At 40.5% G+C, this 24,142-nt stretch overlaps 2 protein-coding genes and 1 long non-coding RNA gene across 28 annotated transcripts; 1 reads left to right on the top strand and 2 right to left on the bottom strand.

Moving 5' to 3' along the window:
- Positions 1-1,703: 1,703 nt before the first annotated feature.
- On the top strand, positions 1,704-3,398 carry LOC133739514 (cyclase-associated protein 1-like). The gene is made up of 4 exons (XM_062167298.1): positions 1,704-2,043; positions 2,625-2,793; positions 2,887-2,951; positions 3,125-3,398. Exons 1-4 carry the CDS (start codon positions 1,768-1,770, stop codon positions 3,341-3,343), a joined length of 729 nt encoding a protein of 242 aa, XP_062023282.1. The 5' UTR covers positions 1,704-1,767; the 3' UTR covers positions 3,344-3,398.
- A 986-nt stretch (positions 3,399-4,384) lies between these two features.
- LOC133735595 (uncharacterized) lies at positions 4,385-23,922 on the bottom strand. Of its 10 annotated transcripts, none has more exons than XR_009859153.1 (6): positions 18,427-18,528; positions 18,271-18,336; positions 17,885-17,923; positions 17,651-17,759; positions 17,065-17,436; positions 4,622-4,886 (listed from the first exon to the last, which is right to left on the bottom strand). XR_009859153.1 is itself a non-coding variant. In XM_062162998.1 (4 exons), exons 1-4 carry the CDS (start codon positions 23,689-23,691, stop codon positions 18,316-18,318), a joined length of 471 nt encoding a protein of 156 aa, XP_062018982.1. In that variant the 5' UTR covers positions 23,692-23,922; the 3' UTR covers positions 18,270-18,315. The 10 variants fall into 10 exon arrangements, 1 of the variants encoding a protein (XP_062018982.1); XR_009859152.1 differs by having other exon boundaries at positions 17,715-17,759; XR_009859147.1 differs by lacking the exon at positions 17,885-17,923 and adding an exon at positions 4,385-4,574 and having other exon boundaries at positions 4,767-4,886; positions 17,065-17,759.
- On the bottom strand, positions 10,345-16,087 carry LOC133738841 (uncharacterized). 17 transcript variants are annotated; one of them, XR_009860285.1, is made up of 11 exons: positions 15,510-16,086; positions 15,249-15,342; positions 13,793-15,134; positions 13,322-13,426; positions 13,035-13,231; positions 12,364-12,410; positions 12,045-12,261; positions 11,704-11,744; positions 11,450-11,498; positions 10,804-10,915; positions 10,345-10,637 (listed from the first exon to the last, which is right to left on the bottom strand). It is a non-coding gene; the product is annotated as an uncharacterized LOC133738841 (long non-coding RNA). The 17 variants fall into 17 exon arrangements; XR_009860296.1 differs by having other exon boundaries at positions 12,045-12,162; positions 12,364-13,231; positions 15,249-15,353; positions 15,510-15,594; positions 15,685-16,086; XR_009860290.1 differs by having other exon boundaries at positions 12,045-12,162; positions 12,364-13,231; positions 15,510-15,594; positions 15,685-16,086.
- Positions 23,923-24,142: the final 220 nt, after the last annotated feature.

Below are 24,142 nucleotides of genomic sequence, written 5' to 3'. Positions count from 1 at the left end.
CGCACGCCGGGAATGCAACTAGGGTTCTTGGGCACAATCAAAACTTAATTATCATGCTATGAATCGAAAACAATTTTCACAGAAAAACCTGTTTTTGCTTTTTCCCCAATTTGCTGCTAAAAAAAAAATCATAGCGGAAGCGTGAATTTTATAATTAACCAGATGCAGCAGTCGACTTAAGTAACTTACCTTGATCAGGTACCTGACCAGTTACTTGGTCAGTTACCTGGTCAGTTACTTACTTGGTCAGGTACCTGACCAGTTACATGACCAGTGACTTGGTCAGTAACCTGATCAATTACTTGACCCGTAAAGCAAAAACCCTTAAAAAAATTTATGTTTGTTTTGCAAAACCCTAAAACGATTTTTCATATTTGTGAGCCTATGCTCTGATACCAATTGTAAAACCATAGTTACACGCTCACAACATATGCACAACAATCATAAAAGGATTAAGGCTTACCTTCAGCAATAACAGACATGGATTCCATCTTATGCAACTGCTTAACTCGATCACTGAATGTGGTCTTCTGTTACTTACCAACTTGCTTCTCAATGGACAGAACAATATGCAATAGTCGTGGTAGTAATCAGGGACCAATTCATCTGTATATATATGAGACTTAAACCTCAAGAAGCTTCCCATTAAAGCATTCCTTGTCGGTTTAGGTTTCACTATTAGATTCCTAATGTATCACAACTTGTAGCCTTTCTTGTCGACTAAGCAATGGATTACTATCCTTAATGAATTGATACACTACTTCATTAAGTCACTAGTATTGATTTACTGTTTGTATCCATGTTAAACTAGGATTGATATTAAGCTAATCATCAATTACTTTACGATGATATGTGTTATGTCCATATTTGATCTTACATCCTTGAATGAGGAAATTTGAAATTTGATATCGTACAGTACGATATCAAATTTCAAATTTGTAGCTTCCCATGGTAGTAGCCATTGCTTAATTGAGTGCAGCTTCTGCTTGGATATCGATGGCAAGACCAAGTTTATGGAAGCTGGTCCTGAGCTTGTTTTTATTGGATTTGTGTATTAATAATAGAGTAAACTGCTTTTTTTGTGAACACAAGCTAGAGGCATAGGCTACTCACTACTGAATCTTCATTGGCTCTTCTAATGATTCTTCTTTCTGATGGATACAATTTGTTGTTTGTTGTCCTTTTCAGCATCGCAGAACAAACTACCATGAGGGAATCTGCCAGGAGCAATGAAGGCCAAAGATCAAGAAGAGAATCGCCAACAAAATTAAAGATCATCCTGGATCGACACCGGCCGTTCCTTCCAAAGTGGAAGATGGCATTTGTAACATCATGTGTCTTTGCAGTCTTACTGGATCCTTTGTTCTTTTATATTCCTATTGTCAATAACAAGGATATGAAGTGCGTTGGCTTGGACAAACATTTGAAGGCAATAGTTATTTCATTACGATCAGCAACGGATCTCTTGTATATATTGGACATTGCTATTCAAATTTATATTGAACCTAAAGTTCCAACATATAGGGTCATGGGGAGATCATATTGGCATACGATGGCCTTGACAAAAGGAATGATATTAGTTGAGGATGCATTGGCAATGATTAAGCTGATTTGGCAAGTCTGGTCACACATCCTAGTTAACTTTTTAGCTGTTCTTCCCATTCCTCAGGTACAAAAAGGCTTTCTGATCATTCTTTCATTCATTCTTTCTTTCTTTCTAATCTAAAACACACAGACGCAGAGAGTGAGCCACAGAGAATTTGAGCGATGGAGGAGAAGCTGATACAGAGGCTTGAATCGGCGGTGACGCGCCTGGAGGCGCTGTCGATGTCCGGGGGCTCTGCTGCGGCGGCGGCGGCGAGTGGGGACGACGCGCCGCTGGATCCGTCGGTTTTGGCGTTCGAGGATCTGATTGGGCAGTACGTGGGTAGGATTTCGGCCGCTGCGGAGAAGATTGGGGGACAGGTGTTGGATATCACCAAGATTGTGGAGGAGGCTTTTGCTGCACAGAAGGACCTGATTATCAAGGTCAAGCAACACAAGGTCAGTGCCACCCTATTCTTTGAGCTTTTTAGCTTTGAGTTTTCATTTCCCTATTCTTTTGTTTGATTTGGATTGGGTGCTGGGTTTTGGATTTTACGTATGGATTGGAGGAGAGGTTTGAGTTTAGGTTAAGAGATGGTGAAATTTGAGATTGAGGTGCAGTTTTAGTGTGCAATGTTAATTGGGTTCGAAATGTGAGTGATTATGTATAGGACCGGGAAACCAATGTGCTATCTTTTCCTATGTGTTTGGATCTGATGGGCGGTTGTCCATTTGTGTTGGCGAATAGTTGATGCATTATTTATACAGTTATAAAGAAATGCAAGATTTTTGTGTTCATGAAAAGCAAAACTTAGAGTAGCAAATTAGCAATGAAATGGTAAATGTAAAAAAGAAACAACTTTTCGAGTTTGAAGGATGGTGTTGCTATCTTGGTGGAATTGAATGATTCATGCTGCAATTATCGACTAAGAATATTGAAGAAGCATGAATTGGTAAACGAGTTATAGGTTATATCTGGTATATGAGGTAGAATTGGGTTGCCCAAGTTTAACACCGTCTTTTTGTTTATCTTTGTGCAGAAACCTGACAATGCAGGGTTGGCTGAATTTCTGAAGCCACTCAACGAGGTCATTACAAAGGCAAATAAATTGACAGAAGGAAGGCGATCTGATTTTTTCAATCACTTGAAGAGTGCTGCTGACAGTCTCTCAGCTTTAGCATGGATTGCCTATACAGGGAAAGAATGTGGTAATGGAAATGAACCATAACTATACTCGGTTAGGAATGTGTGAACTCGTTCATTTTTCCAGACCCCTATTATTTTTTCTCCCTTTAAACAAGGTATGAGCATGCCTATTGCACATGTCGAAGAAAGTTGGCAGATGGCTGAATTTTACAACAACAAGGTACTCTTCGTATCTTCCAGAATCTCATAAATTGCATGAATACACATGCGCATGTCCCAGAATCACATTGTCTAATTGCACATGCTGTTTTCACCAACTTGTTGATCACTGATGCTTACATGAGCAAAATTTCCAGTAAGAAGGTGCTGACTCTGTGGCATGAAAATATACAGATTCTTGTCGAGTATAAAACCAAAGACCCAAATCATGTAGAGTGGGCCAAAGCTATGAAGGAACTATATATGCCTGGTTTGAGAGAATATGTTAAGAGTTTCTATCCGTTGGGCCCAGCAGAATTGCAACTGTCAAATACAATTTCATGGTTTGGCTTATGCATCGACAATGTGATCACATGTTACACTACTGTCCACAATAAATGTTGCCTTTACTAAACTCTCGCCCAGATCACGAAAGTAAGGGCACATCACTCATATTATCCCATAAAGTCCATAAGACTTGATGTTGCTAGAGAGTTTAGATCGAAGACTTTCGATGATTATTGCATATTCCTTGGGATTAATGCTAAACATCCAGTTCTATATGTTCACACCCAAGATGGTCTTGCAGATAGAATCTTGGTAATGCACACCAAGCTTTTAGTTTCTGCGTAGGGCTATGCAATATTGCATGCAGTTATATTGGTCCTGTTGAAGCCTACTACTACCTAACCTTAGCTGCGTTACTGCTGGTAAATGGGTACGAACCTAACGTTTCTCACTTGCACACATTTGGGTGTGCTGTTCTCGTGCCAATTGTGCTGCCACAACGTATAAAATTGGGTCCTCAACAAAGGATGGACATATATGTCAATTATGAATCTCATCCATTATATGCTCCTTAGAGCCCTTGACAAACGATCTCTTTACCGCTTGATTTGCAGATTGTCACTTTGATGAGACAATATTCCCACCGTTAAGGGGAGATAAGAACGTCACTGTTCCTAAAAAATGCATCACACAACGGTGGTTAACCGTTGTCCCAAGAGCAAAGTTATGTCGTCTATCTCAGTATTGTGTGATCACAGCAGTCAGACAACGGTGAATCACCGTTTTGTGTCGATCATAGGGTTGACGGCTATTCTTAGAACCGTTGTACCAATTCTGCGCATGTCAATGCCAGAAGTTGGATGCCAGGCATGCGCCGCATGTATTTGTTGTTTCAATGGCTGCTCACACAACAAATTTAAGTTTCCAACTGATGTTGGTTACATAATCAGACAACAGAAATATTATAAACTGTTGTTGGATGATCCTTACCACTACAGATATTTTTAGATAACCGTGGTGTGATAGTCGTATCATATTTGTTGAGCGACCAATGGCTGTTGTATGTGAGATTAATTTACAAATTGTTGTTTGTTCATTATCGATTATTTGCCTAAAATATTTGCACAAAAATAATGCTCCATTTGCAGTTCTATAATGCTCCATATATATTTGCATAGAAACAATGCTCCAATATATTTATCAATCATCCATACATTCAAGTTTCTAGACCATAAAACCAACAAAGAAAGCATTCTAGCTAGCATCCTCGCTCAAGTGAACATTTTTAGTTCATGTACATCTTCTACCCTATTCTCTTCCACCTGTTCATTGCCCACTGCAGCTACCATTCCATCTTCTGCAATGTTTACATAGGGACCCTGATCTGTTTAAGATTACTATCAATGGTGGGTAAGAACTTGCCTCTTGAAAATACATGAAATTCAACAATTTATTCTTGCAGAATTTAACCAAGTGTGAAAAATTGGATATATGGCATGTCCAGGAATTAAGCTGACATAATAAGTTGCTAATACTTCAAGATGGAAACCTTTCAGGTGAATATATATACTCCTAAAAAGTCCAACCAATTTTCTTCTTAGTGTTTGTGGGAAAAGAGAGACTCACCAACGTTTGGACCAACCTGCTCTTTGATTTCATCTAGATAAACCTGTGAAAGAAATAAGAGCATTCAATTCTCAATACCGAAGAATAGATTTACTCATAAATAACTTGCTACCATGGCTCATTTCAAATTACTAGCAGTTAGCTGAAATGCAGCAGGTCAATGTATCACATGCAGGTTTTACAAAGAGAGCAATGCACATAAACAACGCCATAACATGACATGAAACACCATATGAGTTGCAGTCCTAGTGTTGCCATGACAAAAGAAAATACAAGGATTCCCTGCATTTTTTTTTCTTCGAGTTTTAAGAGGTGAAGCAACATTAAGACAGATATCATAACTCAAAAAAGAAAATGAATGAGCTGGATGCAAGGTTAGTTCACCAAATTAAATTTTTCTATATGAAATGTTGGTTGCTGTTTACAACCACAGTAGGATTCTTTGGTCACCATCGATTGTCAAACCTCGTTCCATATATCTGAACGTGGACAGCTTGGTAAGAAAAGCAAAGGAATAAAAGGGCAAAACTCCAGTACAACCAGGTTTCCAAAAATATTGAAACTGAAGTGTTAACGTTAGCGATCCGTGGGGATCTCTAGTTAGCTATAAATAAAGAGAGAGAGAGGTTTGACACAAGATGTATAGTGGTTCGCCTCCGCATGAGCAGGAGACTACGTCCACTTGAAAGCTATACTAGTGTGTCGAGCCTTGCGGCCTAACAAGATTACAAGAGATGTAATGAAAATGTGTTGAGTTGTGGGAGGAGGCATTCCTTTTATAGATCAAGGAAGCCATCTCCTCTACTTATTCTTCGATGTGGGACAAGCAAAGTTACTATTCTAGTCTATTTAACATGTAGAAAGCTATGTTGTGGTGGCATCTTGGCAAGGGCGGGAATGTGGCTTCCCGGTGGCGGATTTGCGACTTCCGGATACCGCCGCGTAGCCTGAACATAGGGCTACACGATGTATGTCTTGGTTGGGCCTTGCCATGTCTTGTGGATGTCCTAAAGTGGGTGTTACTTATGCTTGGTGATGATAGCAAACTAGTCTTGCTAGTGTAGGTATGAACAAGTCCCCGAAGTCCCCGAGTAAGAGTAGCTTCTTGGTTGGGGAGTTCAAATCATGAAGTCATCAAGCATAAGTAACCGGGCGGTACGGAGCCCCTACAAGTCCCCGAACTCCGTAAGCAAGAAGGGACTCGTTAACCTGCACAACAAAAAACAAAAAGCAGGCATACGTAGAATGCTCGTTGCATTGGGCAACAAATGTGAGTTGCATTGATATGCGTTGGCATATATAAACGTATGAGGTGTGTGATACATGTTGATGTATACACGGGAATGGCGTCGAGGACGATCGATTATGACGTACAAACTCGAGAGCGCGTATGGTCGTGTGAGCATATGGATTGCATATGATAAATGTAAGTTGTATGAGCGCTGCGAAGGTAAGCGTTTGTAGCATGTAAATGATGAGTACGTGAACGCTTGTGTTGGTTTGGTTGTCACTCGTATTAATGGAACGCGAAAAGAATTCAATTTGTCGGGAGCGACAAATGGTAGAAGAATTCCATGTTCCATTAACGTGTGGTGTGTCGAGTAGACATGAATGTGAAGATTGGGAATGCCGGGAAGGCGTGAGCGGGAAGCTCAAGGATTGCCGGGAAGGCATGAGCGGGAAGCTCGTGGATTGCCTGGGAAGGCATGAGCGGGAAGCTCAAGGGGGATGAGCGGAAGCTCAATGGGGTGCCGGGAAGGCATGAGCGGGAAGCTCGTGAGCGGAAGCTCAATGGGGTGGGCCCCTGCTAGGCCCCGCTAGAGAGTCCCCGACTCCCCAGCCATGTTTGTTGAGGGGGAGCTGCACGGAGCAGAGGGTGTTGGGAAGCGATCCCAATCTTTGGTACCCAAGCGTCGGGGTTAACTGCCGGATCAATGGCTGCCGTAGGCTGTGTTAACTAGTCCTTTGCTGCCGGATCAATGGCTATTATGAGGCGTTGCCTGACCGCGTGGCGGTTTTGGTCGGAGACCGTGGACTCGTAAAGTTTGTGTATGTGCACGAAAAAAATGACACACACATAGAGCAAGCATGTATGATGTAGTAAAGGTGTTAATAACATGTTGTAGGCATGTTGAAGGGTCATGGAGACATGTATAGACATGGCATCGGCGGTAGCTCAAATTTGCAGGAGCGTAAGAGATAAGATAGTGACTACTTATCTTATGCCGATTTGGAGCGAATTGGAGTCGGCCGAGCGTGACGCTCCATTGCGCCGGCGAAGTGCCTTAGTAGAAGCCTCGTTAATTGATGCGGTACTAAGTGACGGCGTCCCCTTAACAGAAGGTAAATGATTAGCATTCGTTCCATATGAGTAAATTGATTAAACATGGGCCATAGATATGTAATGTACACATGTTTAGGACGTCACAGTAGTGATCATAGTGATATTGTTGCGTCGTATATATGCATGGCATCAATTGACATGTAAAGTCTAGAATTTCATGCGCATGTGCAGATGCAGGTTTGATTGAGTTGATCATTTGGAAAGGGAAATGACCCAATATGAAGAAAGGTACAATATAATTGTACAATTAAAGCAGCACAGTGTATGTGTACTAGTAATATATGCAGGATATAATAATAAGTGGAAATGGCAGTGACGTGCATGTGGGGAGCCAACTGATGATGGCAGAAATCATGCTAGTTAGCTACGCAGTTGGACAGTAGAAACTTAGTGAAATAAGTTTTAAATGAGGCCCATGTGCGTCACAGCCAGCTAAGCTAGCTGTACGGTGTCTATCATATAATGCGCATGTGTCAAACAATCAAGTGTGTATTTGACTAGTGTTGAGCGACAGACGCGAAGCCAGTCGAAGAGCACATAGAAGAAACAAACCGTATAGAGAAAAGAACTTATCTTTCCAGAACTCAGAGGTTGGGCGTTCAAGCGTGCAGAGAGCGGTGAAGCTCGGAAGCCGAAGCTTGTTGTGCCGTTTAAAGGAAGTTAGCGGCGCCGTTTAATGGCAGCTAGCTGGCGGAAGCCATGGCAGCTAGGCCGGCCAGGAATGGCCGAAGTCGCCGCTGGTTTGTGGCTGAGTGGAGCTTTGGTGAAGCTCGGAGTAGCGGTAAACTCGGCAGAGATATGCTCGGCGGAGGAGGCTAGCGGTGCACAGTGTGGCGGAGCCTGCAGTGGGTGGAGAGCGCAACAGTGAGCTAGCGGAGACATGCCGGAAGAGTTCGGCGGAGATGGTATTTGTGTCCGGCGGAAGCTGGAGTTCGGTGGCAGCTGGAGCTTGGTGGCGAACACTTTCGGCGGAGGAATGGGTCAGCGGAGGATCTGGGCAATGGCTGGCTGCCGTACACAGCGACATTTTTGAGTCGGCGGTGGGAATAGGCTGCCCAGCGATGGGGCCTAGCGGAGGCAGCTCAGCGGTAGTGCTCGGAGGCCAGCGGTGGAGGTTGACGGTACCCTAGTCGGCTGGAGAAGAACTTTGGCCAGCGGTGGACGGTCTGGCGGTGTGCAGTCCGGAGGAAAAGAAGTGCAGCGCGGGGGTTGAAGCCCGCTGGAGGCCTGGAGCTTGCCCGGACGTGAAGCTCAGCGGAGGTTCGTCGTAGCGGGGCGGAGCTGTGTCTGTAGCGGACCAAATTCGAAGTCCGGCGGAGCGGTTCTGCCAGCGGCCCAGCGGAGGAGCGCTTCCTCGCAGCGAGCTGGGTGCAGCGGAGAGCTGAGGTGGTGCCTGACGTTGCCAGGCGCTGGGGTTGACTGGCGAAGCTTTTGCAGCGGAGCTGCAGGTCTAGCGGTGCAGTGGGCTAGCGGAGCAGGGCGGAGCGGTACCTGACGTAGCGGGGCTGCAACAGCGCGGAGCCTGCCTGCGGTGCAGCGGAGAAGAAGCTGTCGGCGCGCATGCAAATTTTGAAACTGGACATGGGTGCCCAGAGAAGATTTCTGGGTGTCCAGAGAAAATTTTGGCCGCCCAGAAATTTTTTTTTTTTTTTTTTTTTGGTGGTGCTAGCGTTGACTTTTGCGAGTTGGGCGTTGACCAAAAGTTTGATCAAGCCTGATGGGCGTTGACCGAGCTTTGACCGGGTGTTTTTGCAAGTTTTGACCACTCCATGGGCGTTGACTAACTGCTGGGCGTTGACCACGTGTTGACCAGCCTGCAAGGTGCAAATTTCTGCACACTCTGCTCTAGTTGCCGCCAAGAAACATTAATTCAAACATAAACTCAAAGAAGGAAGGAATTTCTTCAAGCTCCGCTGAGCAGACTTAGCTCATGGTAGGTGACGAAGCCAATTGTTGGCTTCCCACAGACGGCGCCAATGTTAACGTTAGCGATCCGTGGGGATCTCTAGTTAGCTATAAATAAAGAGAGAGAGAGAGGTTTGACACAAGATGTATAGTGGTTCGCCTCCGCATGAGCGGGAGACTACGTCCACTTGAAAGCTATACTAGTGTGTCGAGCCTTGCGGCCTAACAAGATTACAAGAGATGTAATGAAAATGTGTTGAGTTGTGGGAGGAGGCATTCCTTTTATAGATCAAGGAAGCCATCTCCTCTACTTATTCTTCGATGTGGGACAAGCAAAGTTACTATTCTAGTCTATTTAACATGTAGAAAGCTATGTTGTGGTGGCATCTTGGCAAGGGCAGGAATGTGGCTTCCCGGTGGCGGATTTGCGACTTCCGGATACCGCCGCGTAGCCTGAACATAGGGCTACACGATGTATGTCTTGGTTGGGCCTTGCCATGTCTTGTCACTATGCCAAAAAGGCCTTCAGACGACAGAACTGTTCTGTCGTCTGAATGAACCAAAATATGTCGTCTAGTACGGTGTCGTGTCTTGGGGGTATCAGAAGACAGAACACTTCTGTCGTCTGAAAAATCAGACGACAGAACTTGGGGGTATCAGACGACAGAACACTTTTGTCGTCTGATTTTTCAGACGACAGAAACAAATAAAAATCTTGTGTCGTTTGATGAGTTTTGCATTTCAGGACCATTGCGATATGTATCTTTAAACGTAATCACACAACAGTTTTGTGTTGTATGAGAAACAAAACAACTACATTCTGATATAAATTCTATTGTGTGAAGCATATTTACAAGACATATTTCTGTCGTCTGAGGTTATTAACATGACAAATATTTGTGGTCTGAATATAAAAGGGACCACAAATTGTAAGTCTTATATATTATCTTTGGTTAAATCCAACCACACTTATTTGTTGTTGTGATACGCTTTAGCCAACATTTTTATCAAACTTTTGTTGTTGTTTTTCCATTCAGACTACAATTTTCTGTTGTACGAATGCCAAAAAGACAATACACTTCTAATTGATTTTTGTGTTGTTTGTGTGCAGTTGCAACCACACATTTTGGTGTGCTTTTGTTGTAGCTTGCAATTTGAGATAACACATATTAGTTGTCCCCTGTTACAATTGGTATGCATACATTTTGGAAACTAAAATTGCCCATTCATGAAAGTACGAAACCATAAAATCTACATCCAAAATCAGTCATTACAATTTCCATTAATCCACCATTGTCTCATGTACACAAACCTAATCATGAATATCAATTCAAAATGACCCATATCTACTAATCTGGACATGCAGACAAGTCCAAATGCTTAAAGAAGGAAGAATTTCTACTAGACACAAGTTAATAAAAGAACTAGCTAGCCATACTGCTGTACCAGTTTCACAATCTGATCATGAATGGAATCACCCGAATCATAGAAGTGGTCATCGAAGACGGAAGGTATTCCGGGGTGCGTGAGTATATATGCATAACCCTGCAGATAATATGCACATAGAATGAAGTTATATCCTTGTTTTGCTGGATCAGATATCATGCAACCAAGGACAAAGCAGTTTAGCAGAATAATAAACAAAATAGCAAAACATCAAGCCACATTACTCAAGTGTCCTTACCAAAGAAAAGAAAAGAAAAAAGCTTACCAAAGCATGATTAAATTTGTCTTTGCTATTGTGGGCATCCATGAAAATGATAGCCAGTAAATAAGGATCCATTTTCTTACAACAAGCCAGCACAAAGAGATGTCTTACAGCCCTTTGAAGCAAATCAGAGAATAGATTAGAGAACATATTAGCTTGCAAGAAAACAACAAAAACCTTCAAACGACGAGCCCAATTAGAGCAAGAACATAGCAAGAAACAAGATGATACCTCATGACTAACAAACTAACTAGAAGCAAAATCTTGACATCGATTATATTTCAAACAAACATCTTTCATGGCTTTACGTGTTCCCTTATAAGAAAAGAATAAAATAAAAAATTTAAAAGCTTTCAAACACCATAGTAAGAATGCTAAAATAAAGCAACAAGTGCATATTGACCGAGAGTTGACTCTACTAGATCTGCTTTATTCCCAGCTAGTGCTATGACCATATTTGGATTGCCTTGTCATAAGAGAATGATCCAAGTAGATAGAATTAGCTATATTGAAAGACGCAAACTCGCATAGAAAGTTAGTATACAGAGTACAACACCTAAACAAAACTGAAATTAAAGTTATAGCCTAAAATTGTTTAAAGCAGCCAAGGACTGAGTGAGTTTAGACAGCAAGAAAGTGCGAGCAATACCTTGTGATTTCAGTTCTAGCACCCATTTTTTTGCTCGCTCAAATGAGGCCTACAAGAGAAAAAATAAAGTTGAATTTCTGTTTAAGGCATAATCAAGTAGCAGAACTTAGAGCTTTCCTGGCACTATCCCTATATTCAACATATGAAACGGAAAAGAAAATTTCAAATGATACTTAGTTACACAGAAACACATTGTCAGCTCGGGAAGACTAAAATACTTTCATTGTTTTAACTTTTATTTTTCAGAACTAGACCTCTTCGCAAAACGCAGCAAGGCTGACATGCATTCCTTCACCTGCCACAGAATAAAATTGCCAGAGCTCAGTACTTTCAGTCCTGAAGCCATTGTATGGTATTATAATGTGAGGTTAGTGTTTTTGATAATCTCACAAAATTCTTGTTTTGTGAGATTATCAAAAACACAAAATTTTAATCCTTAAATTAGATACAAATTCTTGTTTTCAATTGAGAACATGTGTTTCTTGCTTTCCAAAAACTATTCAAGGTTTAGTTTAATTGAAAGAAGAGATTTATAGTGTATCAGATGGATAACTTGAAGAAGAAAAAGCTAAGGATAATGATTGATGATGCTAACCCAATCTTTGTCCGGATTGATGTCGATTGCAAATCTCAAACAGTGGAGAAACTCTCTGCTGTTGGTCGGATCCTCCTCCTCCTCCTCCTCCTCCTCCTCCTCCTCCTTCCCCCGTTCTCTGGAAACAAAGAATAATTATCATTAAAGGACAATTATCGAGAGGACCTTCTCTGCATAAAGCTAGACCACTCCCCGCTGAACCAAGGTTCACAAACATCTGTGTAGTTACCAGAAGACGATTATAATCTAATGCATTGTTCACTCTTCAAATAAAATATTTAAAAAAAAAGGTACAGAATACTAAATAAGTTCACCACACCTTTCCAATCAATGTTATGAAAAGTAGGACACCATGAATTCCGACCCCTGAAAACAACCAAAATAAATCCCTGGTAATTAAATAATAATAAAGTTACAAGCCTGAAGGACAAACACAGTCAGTGGTAAAAATTCTGATACAGAAAATACCATTTATAGATGCATCCAGTACTAGTTAAATTCATTATAAACAATACAATTTTGGTTAACCATATAATTCATTTCTAACAGCAAACAAAAGCTTTATCTACTGCATTACAAGTTAAAACTAAAAGGCTGCTCATTCATCTTACTGTTTTTACATTGATACTAAATCTTGTTTCACTAACCAACTCTAACCCTTTCTAACATCAAACAAAACTTCTATTCCCTGTGTTACGATGCAAAAACTCAAACTCTGAATGGTCAACAAAATTCATCATATCATAAGTAATAATTCTTGTTTCAGAAAACCCTAACCAACTCTAAACCTTGCACTCAAAAAAAAAAAAAAAAATTTAATGACCACATTGCAATGCTACAACTAGTCCCACCTAACGAGAGAGAATGCTTAAAAAACTTATAAGACAAGAGTTAAGGTAAATAAATCAAGAGACACCTACTGCAGAAAAGCCAAAAAAAAAAAAAAAACCAATAAAGAGAGGAAGCTATAAGGAAATATGTAATACTCACCTTACCGATCCCAAATATGTTGCAAATCCCCCCTTCTTGATTCCCAATCTTGATGATCTCTTATATATGTGCATTATTTTAAAAGAAATAAGTAAACAAACCTTGCTGGGAAGGGATCAGCTGGAGTACCTATCTCTGTTTGCATAGAGTTGCTCCTCCGGCCAGTTGCATCACTTACAAAATGATTGTAGATGTCCCTGCAAATACAACATATATAGGGAGTAACTAGATTGATAGAGCTGAGAAGGTTGGTATGTAAGAAAGTGGGAGGTGTCACATAGCTTTACCCTTGTTCAATGCCTATATCCTTATTGACATACACCCGTAGGCACCTCTTATTCCTGGTGCGTCACATAGCTTCAAGGGTCCATGTAACCACCTCTCTCAGTTAACTAATAAAAAGAAGTTTGGTCAATGATGGATAATATTGGATATGCAAAAATAAGGATATATAAGTTTTAATTTCTTTAGAGATGCTTCAGAAAAGAAGAAAAAAAAGTGGCTTTACAAGGGACTGACTAGAGTTATATGATTTGCTCAGCAATAATGACTAGTTTGCATCTGGATGGGTATACTTAATATGACTACTGTAAATTATAACTTGAGAAACTATAAAGAAAGTGGGAGGTGTCACATAGCAGTATTTATCATTATAACTTCGACTTACAGCACCGCAACAAACAAACATTTTCTTATAATATCAATGTAAATGGGTCATGTTACATAGGTAACCAAAATAGAAGACATTGATGTTGTACCTCTTTAACAAGTGCAACCGGGCAAAGATCATCGAACTTGTCAAACTTCAAGTAGTTGGAGTCAAAGTATATGTAGCTAGCATTCTTTAAGTAACTACAGGAGCTGCTTGCTCATGAAGCATCAAGACTGCAAATTAGGGTACCGAAAATGGAGAAAATGGGAGTAAACTATCCCTTATTCATATATTTTTTGTACACAATTAATATCTTTTAGGGGATGGTGTAAATCAGTCACTGACTATATCCTTATTTACATCTCTTTCATTATGTCCTACAACATCAGACTATCTAAAACCTTGTTACTTACACTCTCAAGACATTCTCATCTCATCTCATTCTAGACTTTATTACTCAAACACAAGACACAAGAAAACACAATTCTACTAGTACTGAAAGTGCTCAAAATATTATGCTTACTAGTAAGTGAACACATGATACCAATTTCAAGGAGTGGCATTCAAACACAAACGGTCAAAAACTTTGAAACCCATATCAAAACCACACTCTCAACGCATCCACTTATTGGCTATATATGGTTAACCACCTATTGCTAAATTCCAATGTCAAAAAATTTTCTAGCAAATTCCTAGAAATCAAAACAAAGAACTTAGCAAAGCAAACATGAAAAATGACCTTTACCTAATGTAGAAGGAGGAGGAGGAAGAGGATGCCTAAGTTGGGTTGTTGATGGAAATGCTGAAGATGGAGAAAGAAAATGCCTTACCAAGATCTGCTGAAGATGGAGAAAGAAAGTGCCTCAACAAGAAATTTCTCCTTCAGCAGATCAAGAAAATGCCTTAGCAAGAAATTTCTCCTTACCAAGATCTGCTGAAGATGGAGAAAGAAAATGCCTTACCAAGAAATTTCTCCTTACCAAGATCTACTGAAGATGGACAAAGAAACTGCCTGAGTTGAGTTGGGTTGAAGATGGCAGATTATTAAAGACATTTCTCCTTACCAAGATCTACTTCCGGTGGTTTTGAATTTGGCGATTAGGCTAACAGCAACCTCCCAATTTCAGTAAAACAAAAACCAAAAACAAAATCATTTTGATGCCACCACCAATAGGAAATCCCATTGAAAACAAAAGCACACTCAAAAATCAAAGCCCAACACAATTGTGAATACTCTACTTCATATCATATGAATAATCCTAGAAAATTAAAGAACATATTAAGAGGGTTAAAGGCTTTATCTTTATCAGTTAACTAATAACATGAATAGAAACACCATTGATTACTGAACTGTAAGCTTGGTCTTGATCGATCTAGAGTTGTCGACGAAGAGTTTGAGGTGGTCTTCATAGCTAAATCGATCATCTTGCTACTGAAATTCCCTCTCCCTGTACAAACCAAAAACACATAAGCTCAATGATATATACCAAAGCAAAGAAACTCTACCTTGAAGACTAAGAAAGTTTACATTCAAAACGATAATGCTGATGCGCAAATAATACCTATGTACAAAAATATTAAATGTTCTTCTATAACCAGACTGCTCCCACTAAACACAAAAATTCTCTTGAATCTGGATTGCCTCTAGAACGCCTCCTGCAGTCATCCTCAGAGTGAGGGACCACAAAATCAAAGTCAGAAACAAACCCCAAAATCAAAATCAGAATGAAACCCCAAAATCAAAATCAGACAAAAAAACCCCAATTTGGTTTTACCCATTACCCACAAAAGATAGAAAAATTGAGAAGGAGAGAATGGATTACCCATTCGTGTAGTAGCCGGAGCAGTTCCATCCTCTGAGACCATGACAGAATAATTTTGATTTGATTTAGCAAGCCCCAATGTCCACTCTCAGATTAAACACAAACGAAAACACCAGATTTCTTAAATTTTGCCAAATAATCAAAACCCTAATCTAAAATCTCGAATTTAACTCACCAGCTATGGATGTCAAAGTAAACTGAATGAATCTAAGCAAGATTGGATTGTCGAAGTGGCTAATTGAGTACCCGTGAAATCCCCAAATCGAGAAGCCCACAAATGGAAGAACCTAAATAGCGAAGAAGCCTAATTTTTCTAGAGTGCTCTACTGGTTGCTGGAGAGCTCCATAATCCGGACGCGAAAGATGAAATAGAGACCAAGAAGAAGAAGGAGAGGTTAAGAAGAAGAATCGAGAGAGTGAGAATCGAGATCTGAGAGAGCTGATGAGAAGGATAATTGTGAGGGATAGAGGTCAAAAAGCACAAGTCGCGGGTTCCAGGTCGGGTTGAGAGAGCAGAGTGAGAAGGAGAGAAAATGACTTAATTATTGCGAGGGATAGGGGTCAAAAAGCACAAGCCAAAATAACTCAAATTTTTTTAAAACAACCTCCACAATTAGACAACATTTAAATGTTGTCCAAATGTCAATTTCTAGTTAACTAGGCTTGGCTATTTGAGAGGGAAAAGCTCATCAACTTTTGGATATCCCTCCAAATTTGAGATAGGAAATCAACACCTTCTACAACTACACAAATGTGTTGTCTGAATGCTCACCATTTATCCAAATTTGAGATAAGAAATCACCACCTTCTACAACTACACAAATGTGTCGTCTGAATACTCACCACTTATCCAAATTTGAGATAGGAAATCACCACCTTCTACAACTACACAAATGTGTCGTCTGAATACTCACCACTTATCCAAATTTGAGATAGGAAATCACCACATTCTACAACTACACAAATGTGTCGTCTGAATGCTCACCATTTTTCCAAATTAAACCAGTATGGTTTTAGTGTATATTCAGACAACAGAAACAAAAATTATGTCGTCTGAAAAACTCAGACGACATAAAACAAAACTTATGTCGTCTGAAGTGTGTCGTCTGAAGGCCTTTTTGGCATAGTGTGTGGATGTCCTAAAGTGGGTGTTACTTATGCTTGGTGATGATAGCAAACTAGTCTTGCTAGTGTAGGTATGAACATGAAGCAAGAATAGCAAAATAAAAAATGAATGAAGAGACCTTTTATTCAAATAGGCCTAGTATGAGCCTGCTTCAACAATTAAGTATAACATAGAGAAAAGATTTGTTGTTATCCTCTAAAGTAATGGCTGTTATAATACAATTACTATATCTTAGTGACTGAAAATCTAAACTAGTTGTAGTATCAAACAAAACATAATAGGAATAACATAGAATCATTCACAATTCTCTAATTGTGAAGCACCAACTGATCCAAAAAGGTAGTAAGCATCAATAGGTTTACACCATTATTAGCATTAAAAGAACACTAATAAAGAATAAGATTGATCAAGAGTATTATAGAGCTTTACCTTGACTCCAATGGGGTTAGAGATTCCCCCTAAGAACGGCAGGAGGGGGGGAGCTTGTGAAACTTTTGTTTCAGCGAAAGCTGCACTGGTTTGGTTTGTTGCTAGAAGGAATAAGCATACATGGGAGCTTGCGTGGTGAAGAGACAAGACCCAAGTTCAAGGAATTGGCTAGAAGGAATAAGCATACACGAGAGCTTATGACAAGAGGGAATAGCCATTTCTTCACCATGTTTGCAGACCCCATTACCAAACCTTAAGATGGGCTACAATCAACAACAGTCACACACTCGTCTTCCTCAACAATCGGAATTTAAATACTGCCCTTGAAATACAGACTGCGGCTTCTCACAAATATTCCACAATTCAGACAAGCTGTTGAATCAAACACCAAATATATGAATACAATGATTGTTAAATTGTTGGATTGAATAAGCATTTCAAAGTATTAATGTATACGCAGTATAGAAGAACACATGACTCTAACAGACAATAGTATACAAAACAGGAAACTTATGTTGATGCAAAAAAGCCTGTTCATATTGAATGGACCAGAGATAACTAATAGAATGCAAGCAGTATAGCTCACCATTGTCCGCACAGATTTCAAAGTTGAACAAAGAATATAGATTTAGCTGTTTAGGCAGTCATACCATGTAGATTTACACTTTTGCTGTGAGGCTTGAAGGTACACGTTCCTATTATGAGAAAAAGGACAAGAATGTTCTATTAGAGAATAAGAAAGTTGCAGCACTCAACCTTTGCCCTATAATGATAAATTAAATCTCCAGAATACAAGTAAAGCATGCTCCTTAACACTTACATTTGCAAGTTTGTCCGCCAAAGAATTCACCTCTCCAACCTGAAAGACAAATGAGAAACTATAAATTATCTTACACAGTATCATCCACCTATGAAATTGCACATGTCTAATGCAAATGAGAAAATGGATCCACAGAGACATGAGTTAGAGTGGGAAAAAAAGAAAGAACCATTTTCGAAAACAGGTTGATTGACATTGGGTCTGAATTGTTCGTCACACATACATTAATGCAATATGAAATCTACCAGAGGGTTTCATTGCAGTATGAATTACATGACAACCATGGTTCGTTGAGAACATAATTAGTGCCATGGTCTCCAGCACATCAACTATTAAAAAATCCAGATATGCTAACCAAATAAATTCAGAGATAGAACTTTACCCACCATGTGCTCGATAAAATGAATGAGTGTCCCTGAGTATTAGTACTACTACTCCCAGCTTCTTTGAGTCTGCAGAACCCAATTATTGCTACCATCAGAAGACCAAAAAAAAAAGCTTAAATTTTAGCAACAGACTTCAAAGTGCGAAAATTTTTGAACCTGAAGAAAGCACCAAGCGAGATTGAGCAAGCTAACTAGCCAAAGGCACCCATAGTGTTGGGTTAAAGCCCTGAGAAAGTGGAATTGGGAGCACATGTTACTGATAGAGTTGGAAGTCCTTAAACTTAGGGGTTTTTGTTTTTCTGTTAATAAGTTGCCTATTCTCTAGGATAGTCCTATTCTTTAGAGTAGTGCTGTTAGTATTTGAATTCTTCTCAGTTAGATTATCATGTTGGTAGCTATCTACGTGGGCTGCAAGTTTTTCTCGTTTCTGTTTTGTAATGGCTGTTAAATAGCCGAAGTTGATTGTCAATGAATCAAGTCATTCAAGTCCAGTTGTGTTGTGTTCTTGCTCACATTCTTCTTGTGTTCAAAGTTCTTAACATTCTGGTATCAGAGCCCCCTTCCACTGGGGCCTGAGAGAAAGGAGAGTTGTAGTCTTCTTTAGTGACTTGAAAAAAAAAAAGGAGAGAGATGAGTGAAGAGAAAGATTTCGCGCAGCCTGCCATACCACGCTTCAATGGGCACTATGACCATTGGGCAATGCTCATGGAAAATCTGCTGAGGTCTAAGGGATTTTGGAAGCTGGTTCAGACGGGTTATGTTGAGCCACAAGCAGGAGCAGAGCTGACAGAGGCACAACAAAGACAATTGGAAGAGGTGGAGCAGAAAGACTAGAAAATAAAGAATTACCTGTTTCAAGCCATTGACAGGACAATTCTGGAGCAGATTCTGGAGAAACGCACCTCGAAGGATATATGGGACTCAATGAAAAAGAAGTATGCAGGCAATGATAGAGTGAAGCGCGCAGCCCTTCAGTCATTGAGAAGAGATTGGGAGATCATGGAGATGAAGGTGGGTGAGACCATCAGTGAGTATTTTGCTCGAGTTATGAATCTGTCAAACAAGATGAGAAGCAATGGAGAGGATATGAAGGACGTCACTGTTGTGGAAAAGATTCTCAGGACTCTCACTGAGAAATACAATTACGTGGTTGTTTCAATTGAAGAGTCCAAGGATATCGACTCACTCACAATCGATGAATTACAAAGTTCATTGGTTGTGCATGAGCAAAAGTTCAACAGAAATAGCAGTGGAAGTAGTGGAGAGGAGCATGCTCTAAAGGTGACTATCGATGAGAGAAACAAAGGAGGTCGAGGGAGAGGCAGTTTCAGAGGTAGAGGAAGAGGTAGAGGAAGAGGGCAGCAAGGATTTAGCAAGGCTACTGTGGAGTGTTACCGTTGTCACAAACTCGGTCACTTTCAGTATGAATGTCCCACCTGGGATAAACAAGCAAACTATGCCGAACTAGACGAGCAAGAAGAGATGTTGTTGATGGCCTATGTTGAAGATATTGGAGCAAGCAGAGAAGAAATTTAGTTCTTGGACTCGGGGTGCAGCAACCACATGTGTGGTAACAAGGTACTATTCGCTGAGCTAAATGAATCCTTTCAACATACTGTGAAATTAGGCAACAACACAAGAATGAAGGTTTCAGGGAAAGGGAATGTCAAGTTGGAGGTAAATGGAGTTAATTGTGTTATTGGTGATGTATTTTATGTACCGGAATTGAAGAACAATCTCTTGAGCATAGGACAACTACAGGAGAGAGGTCTTGCAATTCTCATTCACTCCGGGAAATGCATGATATATCACCCACAGAAAGGCCTTATCATTCAATCCGAGATGACAGCCAATCGGATGTTTGTTTTGGTAGCAATGATTCAACAAACTTTGTCCGACTCAAACCAAGAAATCTGCTTCAACACTACAACACAGGACCTTACTCACCTCTGGCATTGCAGACTTGGTCACATTAGTAACACAGGATTACAAGCCTTGCAACGAAAGAAAATGGTTCATGGGTTACCTCAGCTTCCAGCCTCAGATGTTGTGTGTGTTGACTGCTTGAAAGGCAAGCAACATCGTGAACCTATTCCAAAAAGGAGCACCTGGAGAGCAACTCAAAGGTTAGAACTCATTCATGCTGACTTATGTGGTCCAATTTCTCCAATTTCGAATAGTGGAAAGAAGTATGTGTTGTGCTTGATTGATGATTATAGTCGAAAAACTTGGTCTTATTTTCTAAATGAGAAGTCAGAGACATTTGCTGTTTTCAAGTTTTTTAAGATACTTGTTGAGAAAGAAACTAGTCTTGCCATCAAATGTCTACGAACAGACCGAGGAGGAGAGTTTACATCAGCCGAGTTCAACAGTTTTTGCAAAGAAAATGGAATTAGAAGGCAACTAACAACTGCATACACTCCTCAGCAGAACGGAGTTGCAGAAAGAAAGAACCGTACGGTGATGAATTCGGTGAGATGCATGCTATCTGAGAAGGGGATTCCAAAGCCTTTCTGGCCTGAAGCAGTAAAGTGGACTGTCTATGTGCTAAATCGGTGTGCCACTGTGGCTTTGAAAGATACAACACCAGAAGAGGTCTGGAGTGGTGTGAAGCCGTCAGTTGAACATCTGAGAGTCTTCGGATGCGTGTGTCACGTGCATGTACCTGATGTGAAGAGAACAAAATTGGAGAATAAGAGTACCAGCGGTGTTTTTTTGGGAATAAGTGATGAGTCGAAAGGTTATAGGATATATGATCCCATGACAAAGAAGATAATGACTAGCAGAGACGTTGTTTTTGAAGAAAAGAGAAAGTGGGATTGGGACAAGAGTTATGAACAGCAGGTACTAGTTGACTTAGAATGGGGAGCAAGTGAGGACGAGGTGATTGAGAATCCGAGTGACAATGAAGATGAAGATGTGGTAGTTGATGATGAAGATGCAGTGGTATCTCCCTCAAGCTCGAGTTCAGAAGAAGCACGAAATAGGAGGCTACCGATTTGGATGGATGACTATGTGAGTGGAGAGGGACTTTCAGAAGGTGAAGCTGATGTGAATCTGTTAAACTTTGCTTTATTTACAAATGCAGATCCTGTGAGTTTTGAAGAGGCCATGGGAAGTGAAGATTGGAGGAAAGCAATGGAGACCGAGATCAAATCCATAAAGAAGAATGAAACATGGGTTCTCACTGATTTACCTGAAAGAGCGAAGCGGATTGGAGTCAAATGGGTCTACAAAACAAAGCTGAATGAACATGGTGAGGTAGAGAAGTTCAAAGCTCGGTTGGTTGCCAAAGGTTATGTGCAAGAGTATGGGATCGATTATTCTGAAGTCTTTGCACCAGTGACTCGGATGGACACAGTGAGAATCATTCTTGCTCTCGCTGCTCACAAGAGTTGGAAGGTGTATCAACTTGATGTCAAATCAGCATTCTTGCACGGTGAATTGATGGAGGATGTGTATGTCGAGCAGCCGAAAGGTTTTGAGAAGAAGGAGGAGCTCAACAAAGTTTATAAGCTAAGGAAAGCCTTATATGGACTAAAACAAGCCCCTCGAGCTTGGTTTAGTCGCATTGAGGCCTATTTCTTAAGGGAGGGATTTGAGAAATGTCCTAGTGAGCAGACACTTTTTGTCAAGACAAACATCCGAGGTAAATTGTTGATTGTAAGTTTGTATGTTGATGATTTAATTTACACTGGGAATGATGATGCAATGATGAAGGAGTTCAAGGATTCAATGATGAAGGAGTTTGACATGTCAGACTTAGGGAAAATGAGATACTTTCTCGGATTAGAAGTGCAACAATTGCAGGATGGGATCTTTATCAGCCAAAAGAAGTATGCAATGGATGTGCTTAGGAGGTTTGGGATGGAAAAGAGCAATGCAGTACTGAATCCTATAGTTCCAGGGTTCAAGATTTCGAAAGATGAGAGCGGGATTGAAGTTGATGGCACCTTCTATAAGCAGCTTGTTGGGAGTCTAATGTACTTAACTTCCACTCGTCCAGACTTGATGTATGCAGTAAGTTTGATTGCTAGATACATGTCTCAACCTACTGAACTTCATCTTATGGCTGCAAAAAGGGTGTTAAGATATGTGAAAGGGATTGTTGGCTTTGGTATTCTGTATAAGAAAGAGGCAAGTGGTGTTTTGACAGCGTACACCGATAGTGATTATGCGTGGTGTTTGGAGGACAGGAAGAGTACTTCGGGGTATGCATTCATGATGAGCTCGGGGGCGGTGGCTTGGTCATCTAGGAAGCAACCGATTGTAACTTTATCTACAACGGAGGCTGAGTTTGTGGTTGCTGCAGCGTGTGCTTGTCAAGCAATATGGATGAAAAGGGTACTTAAAATGCTTGGCTGTGAAGGTGATAAATGTACAACTATTTTCTGTGACAATAGCTCAACAATCAAATTGTCCAAAAATCCAGTGATGCATGGAAGAAGCAAGCATATTGGAGTACGTTTTCATTTCTTAAGAGATTTGTCCAAGGAAGGAGTGGTGCAGCTAGTTCATTGTGGTTCACAGGAGCAAATTGCTGATGCTCTGACGAAGCCATTAAAGTTGGAGCAGTTTCTAAAGCTTCGAGGTCTCTTGGGAGTGTGTGAGTCACCAAAAGTAAACTAAGTTATGCAACTTAGTTTAATGGAGGGTATGATAGAGTTGGAAGTCCTTAAACTTAGGGGTTTTTGTTTTTCTGTTAATAAGTTGCCTATTCTCTAGGATAGTCCTATTCTTTAGAGTAGTGCTGTTAGTATTTGAATTCTTCTCAGTTAGATTATCATGTTGGTAGCTATCTACGTGGGCTGCAAGTTTTTCTCGTTTCTGTTTTGTAATGGCTGTTAAATAGCCGAAGTTGATTGTCAATGAATCAAGTCATTCAAGTCCAGTTGTGTTGTGTTCTTGCTCACATTCTTCTTGTGTTCAAAGTTCTTAACAATTACGAGATAGCCTTTCCTGCATATTCAATTTATGCATTTCAGGTGAAAATTAAGAGCCCTAATTTGGAAATTTGGGAAATTTGAAAATTGAAACCTAGGTTTTGGGAGCGTTGTTCTTCCTTAGCCGCTCTCTCTCACTTACCCACGCCAACAAGGGCTGCATCTCCGGCGATAGATTTTGGGGCTTCCGTGGGGAGGTGGTGGCTTGCTTCGACACGGCAGTGAGGGATAGGGTGCGCGCAATGCACAGGGAACCTGAGAGCGGAGGAAGCAGTGAGAGAAGGCTTAGGCAGTGACGACATCTTGCCGGAGAGGAAGGTGGCAAAGGTGATGATGCCTGTTGACGCCGCCATGTCGTTTTGTGTGAGGGAAAGAATAGAGTGAAAATGATAAGAGGGTATTGAGAGAGGGGGGAGAGAGAGTCGGGGAAGACAGAGAAAAAGCTTATTGAAACGTGGTCGAGGGCGACTCTGTTCATCCTCAGCCATTAGTTTGAGATTGAAAATTTAGGGTTAAGGAGAAAGGAAAACTGAAATTGAAAGAGAGAGAGAGAGAGAGATGAGAATCGTGGTTGGTAGAGCTATAGAGAACTCGAAGAAGAGATTTCATTGCTGGGTGATTCAAAGAGATCAATTTTGAAGAATATAGTGAGGATTTAGGGAGAAAGTGGTCGAGGAGAAGAATAGAGAGGTCGTCTAAGTTTGTCGAAAATGTGAGGTAGTGGATGACTTATCATCCTCTTTTTTTTTTTTAAGTCTGTCAGACAACGTATAGTTAAAAATCTATTGTGTGAAAGTATAATAGATAAAAAAATTTGACATACAAGGAGAGGGAAATTTTGCCGCTGCGCCTATGTAGGTTTCATTTGAGTGAAACTTTGCCGCCTGCAATTTTATTACTTGTTCACACAACATAATTATAACAATCTG

This window comes from Rosa rugosa, chromosome 3 (assembly GCF_958449725.1).
Source record: "Rosa rugosa chromosome 3, drRosRugo1.1, whole genome shotgun sequence".
In the NCBI taxonomy this organism is placed as follows: domain Eukaryota; kingdom Viridiplantae; phylum Streptophyta; class Magnoliopsida; order Rosales; family Rosaceae; genus Rosa; species Rosa rugosa.
The sequence above is the reverse complement of the archived record's forward strand: the minus strand, read 5'-3'. Positions and strand labels throughout refer to the sequence as shown.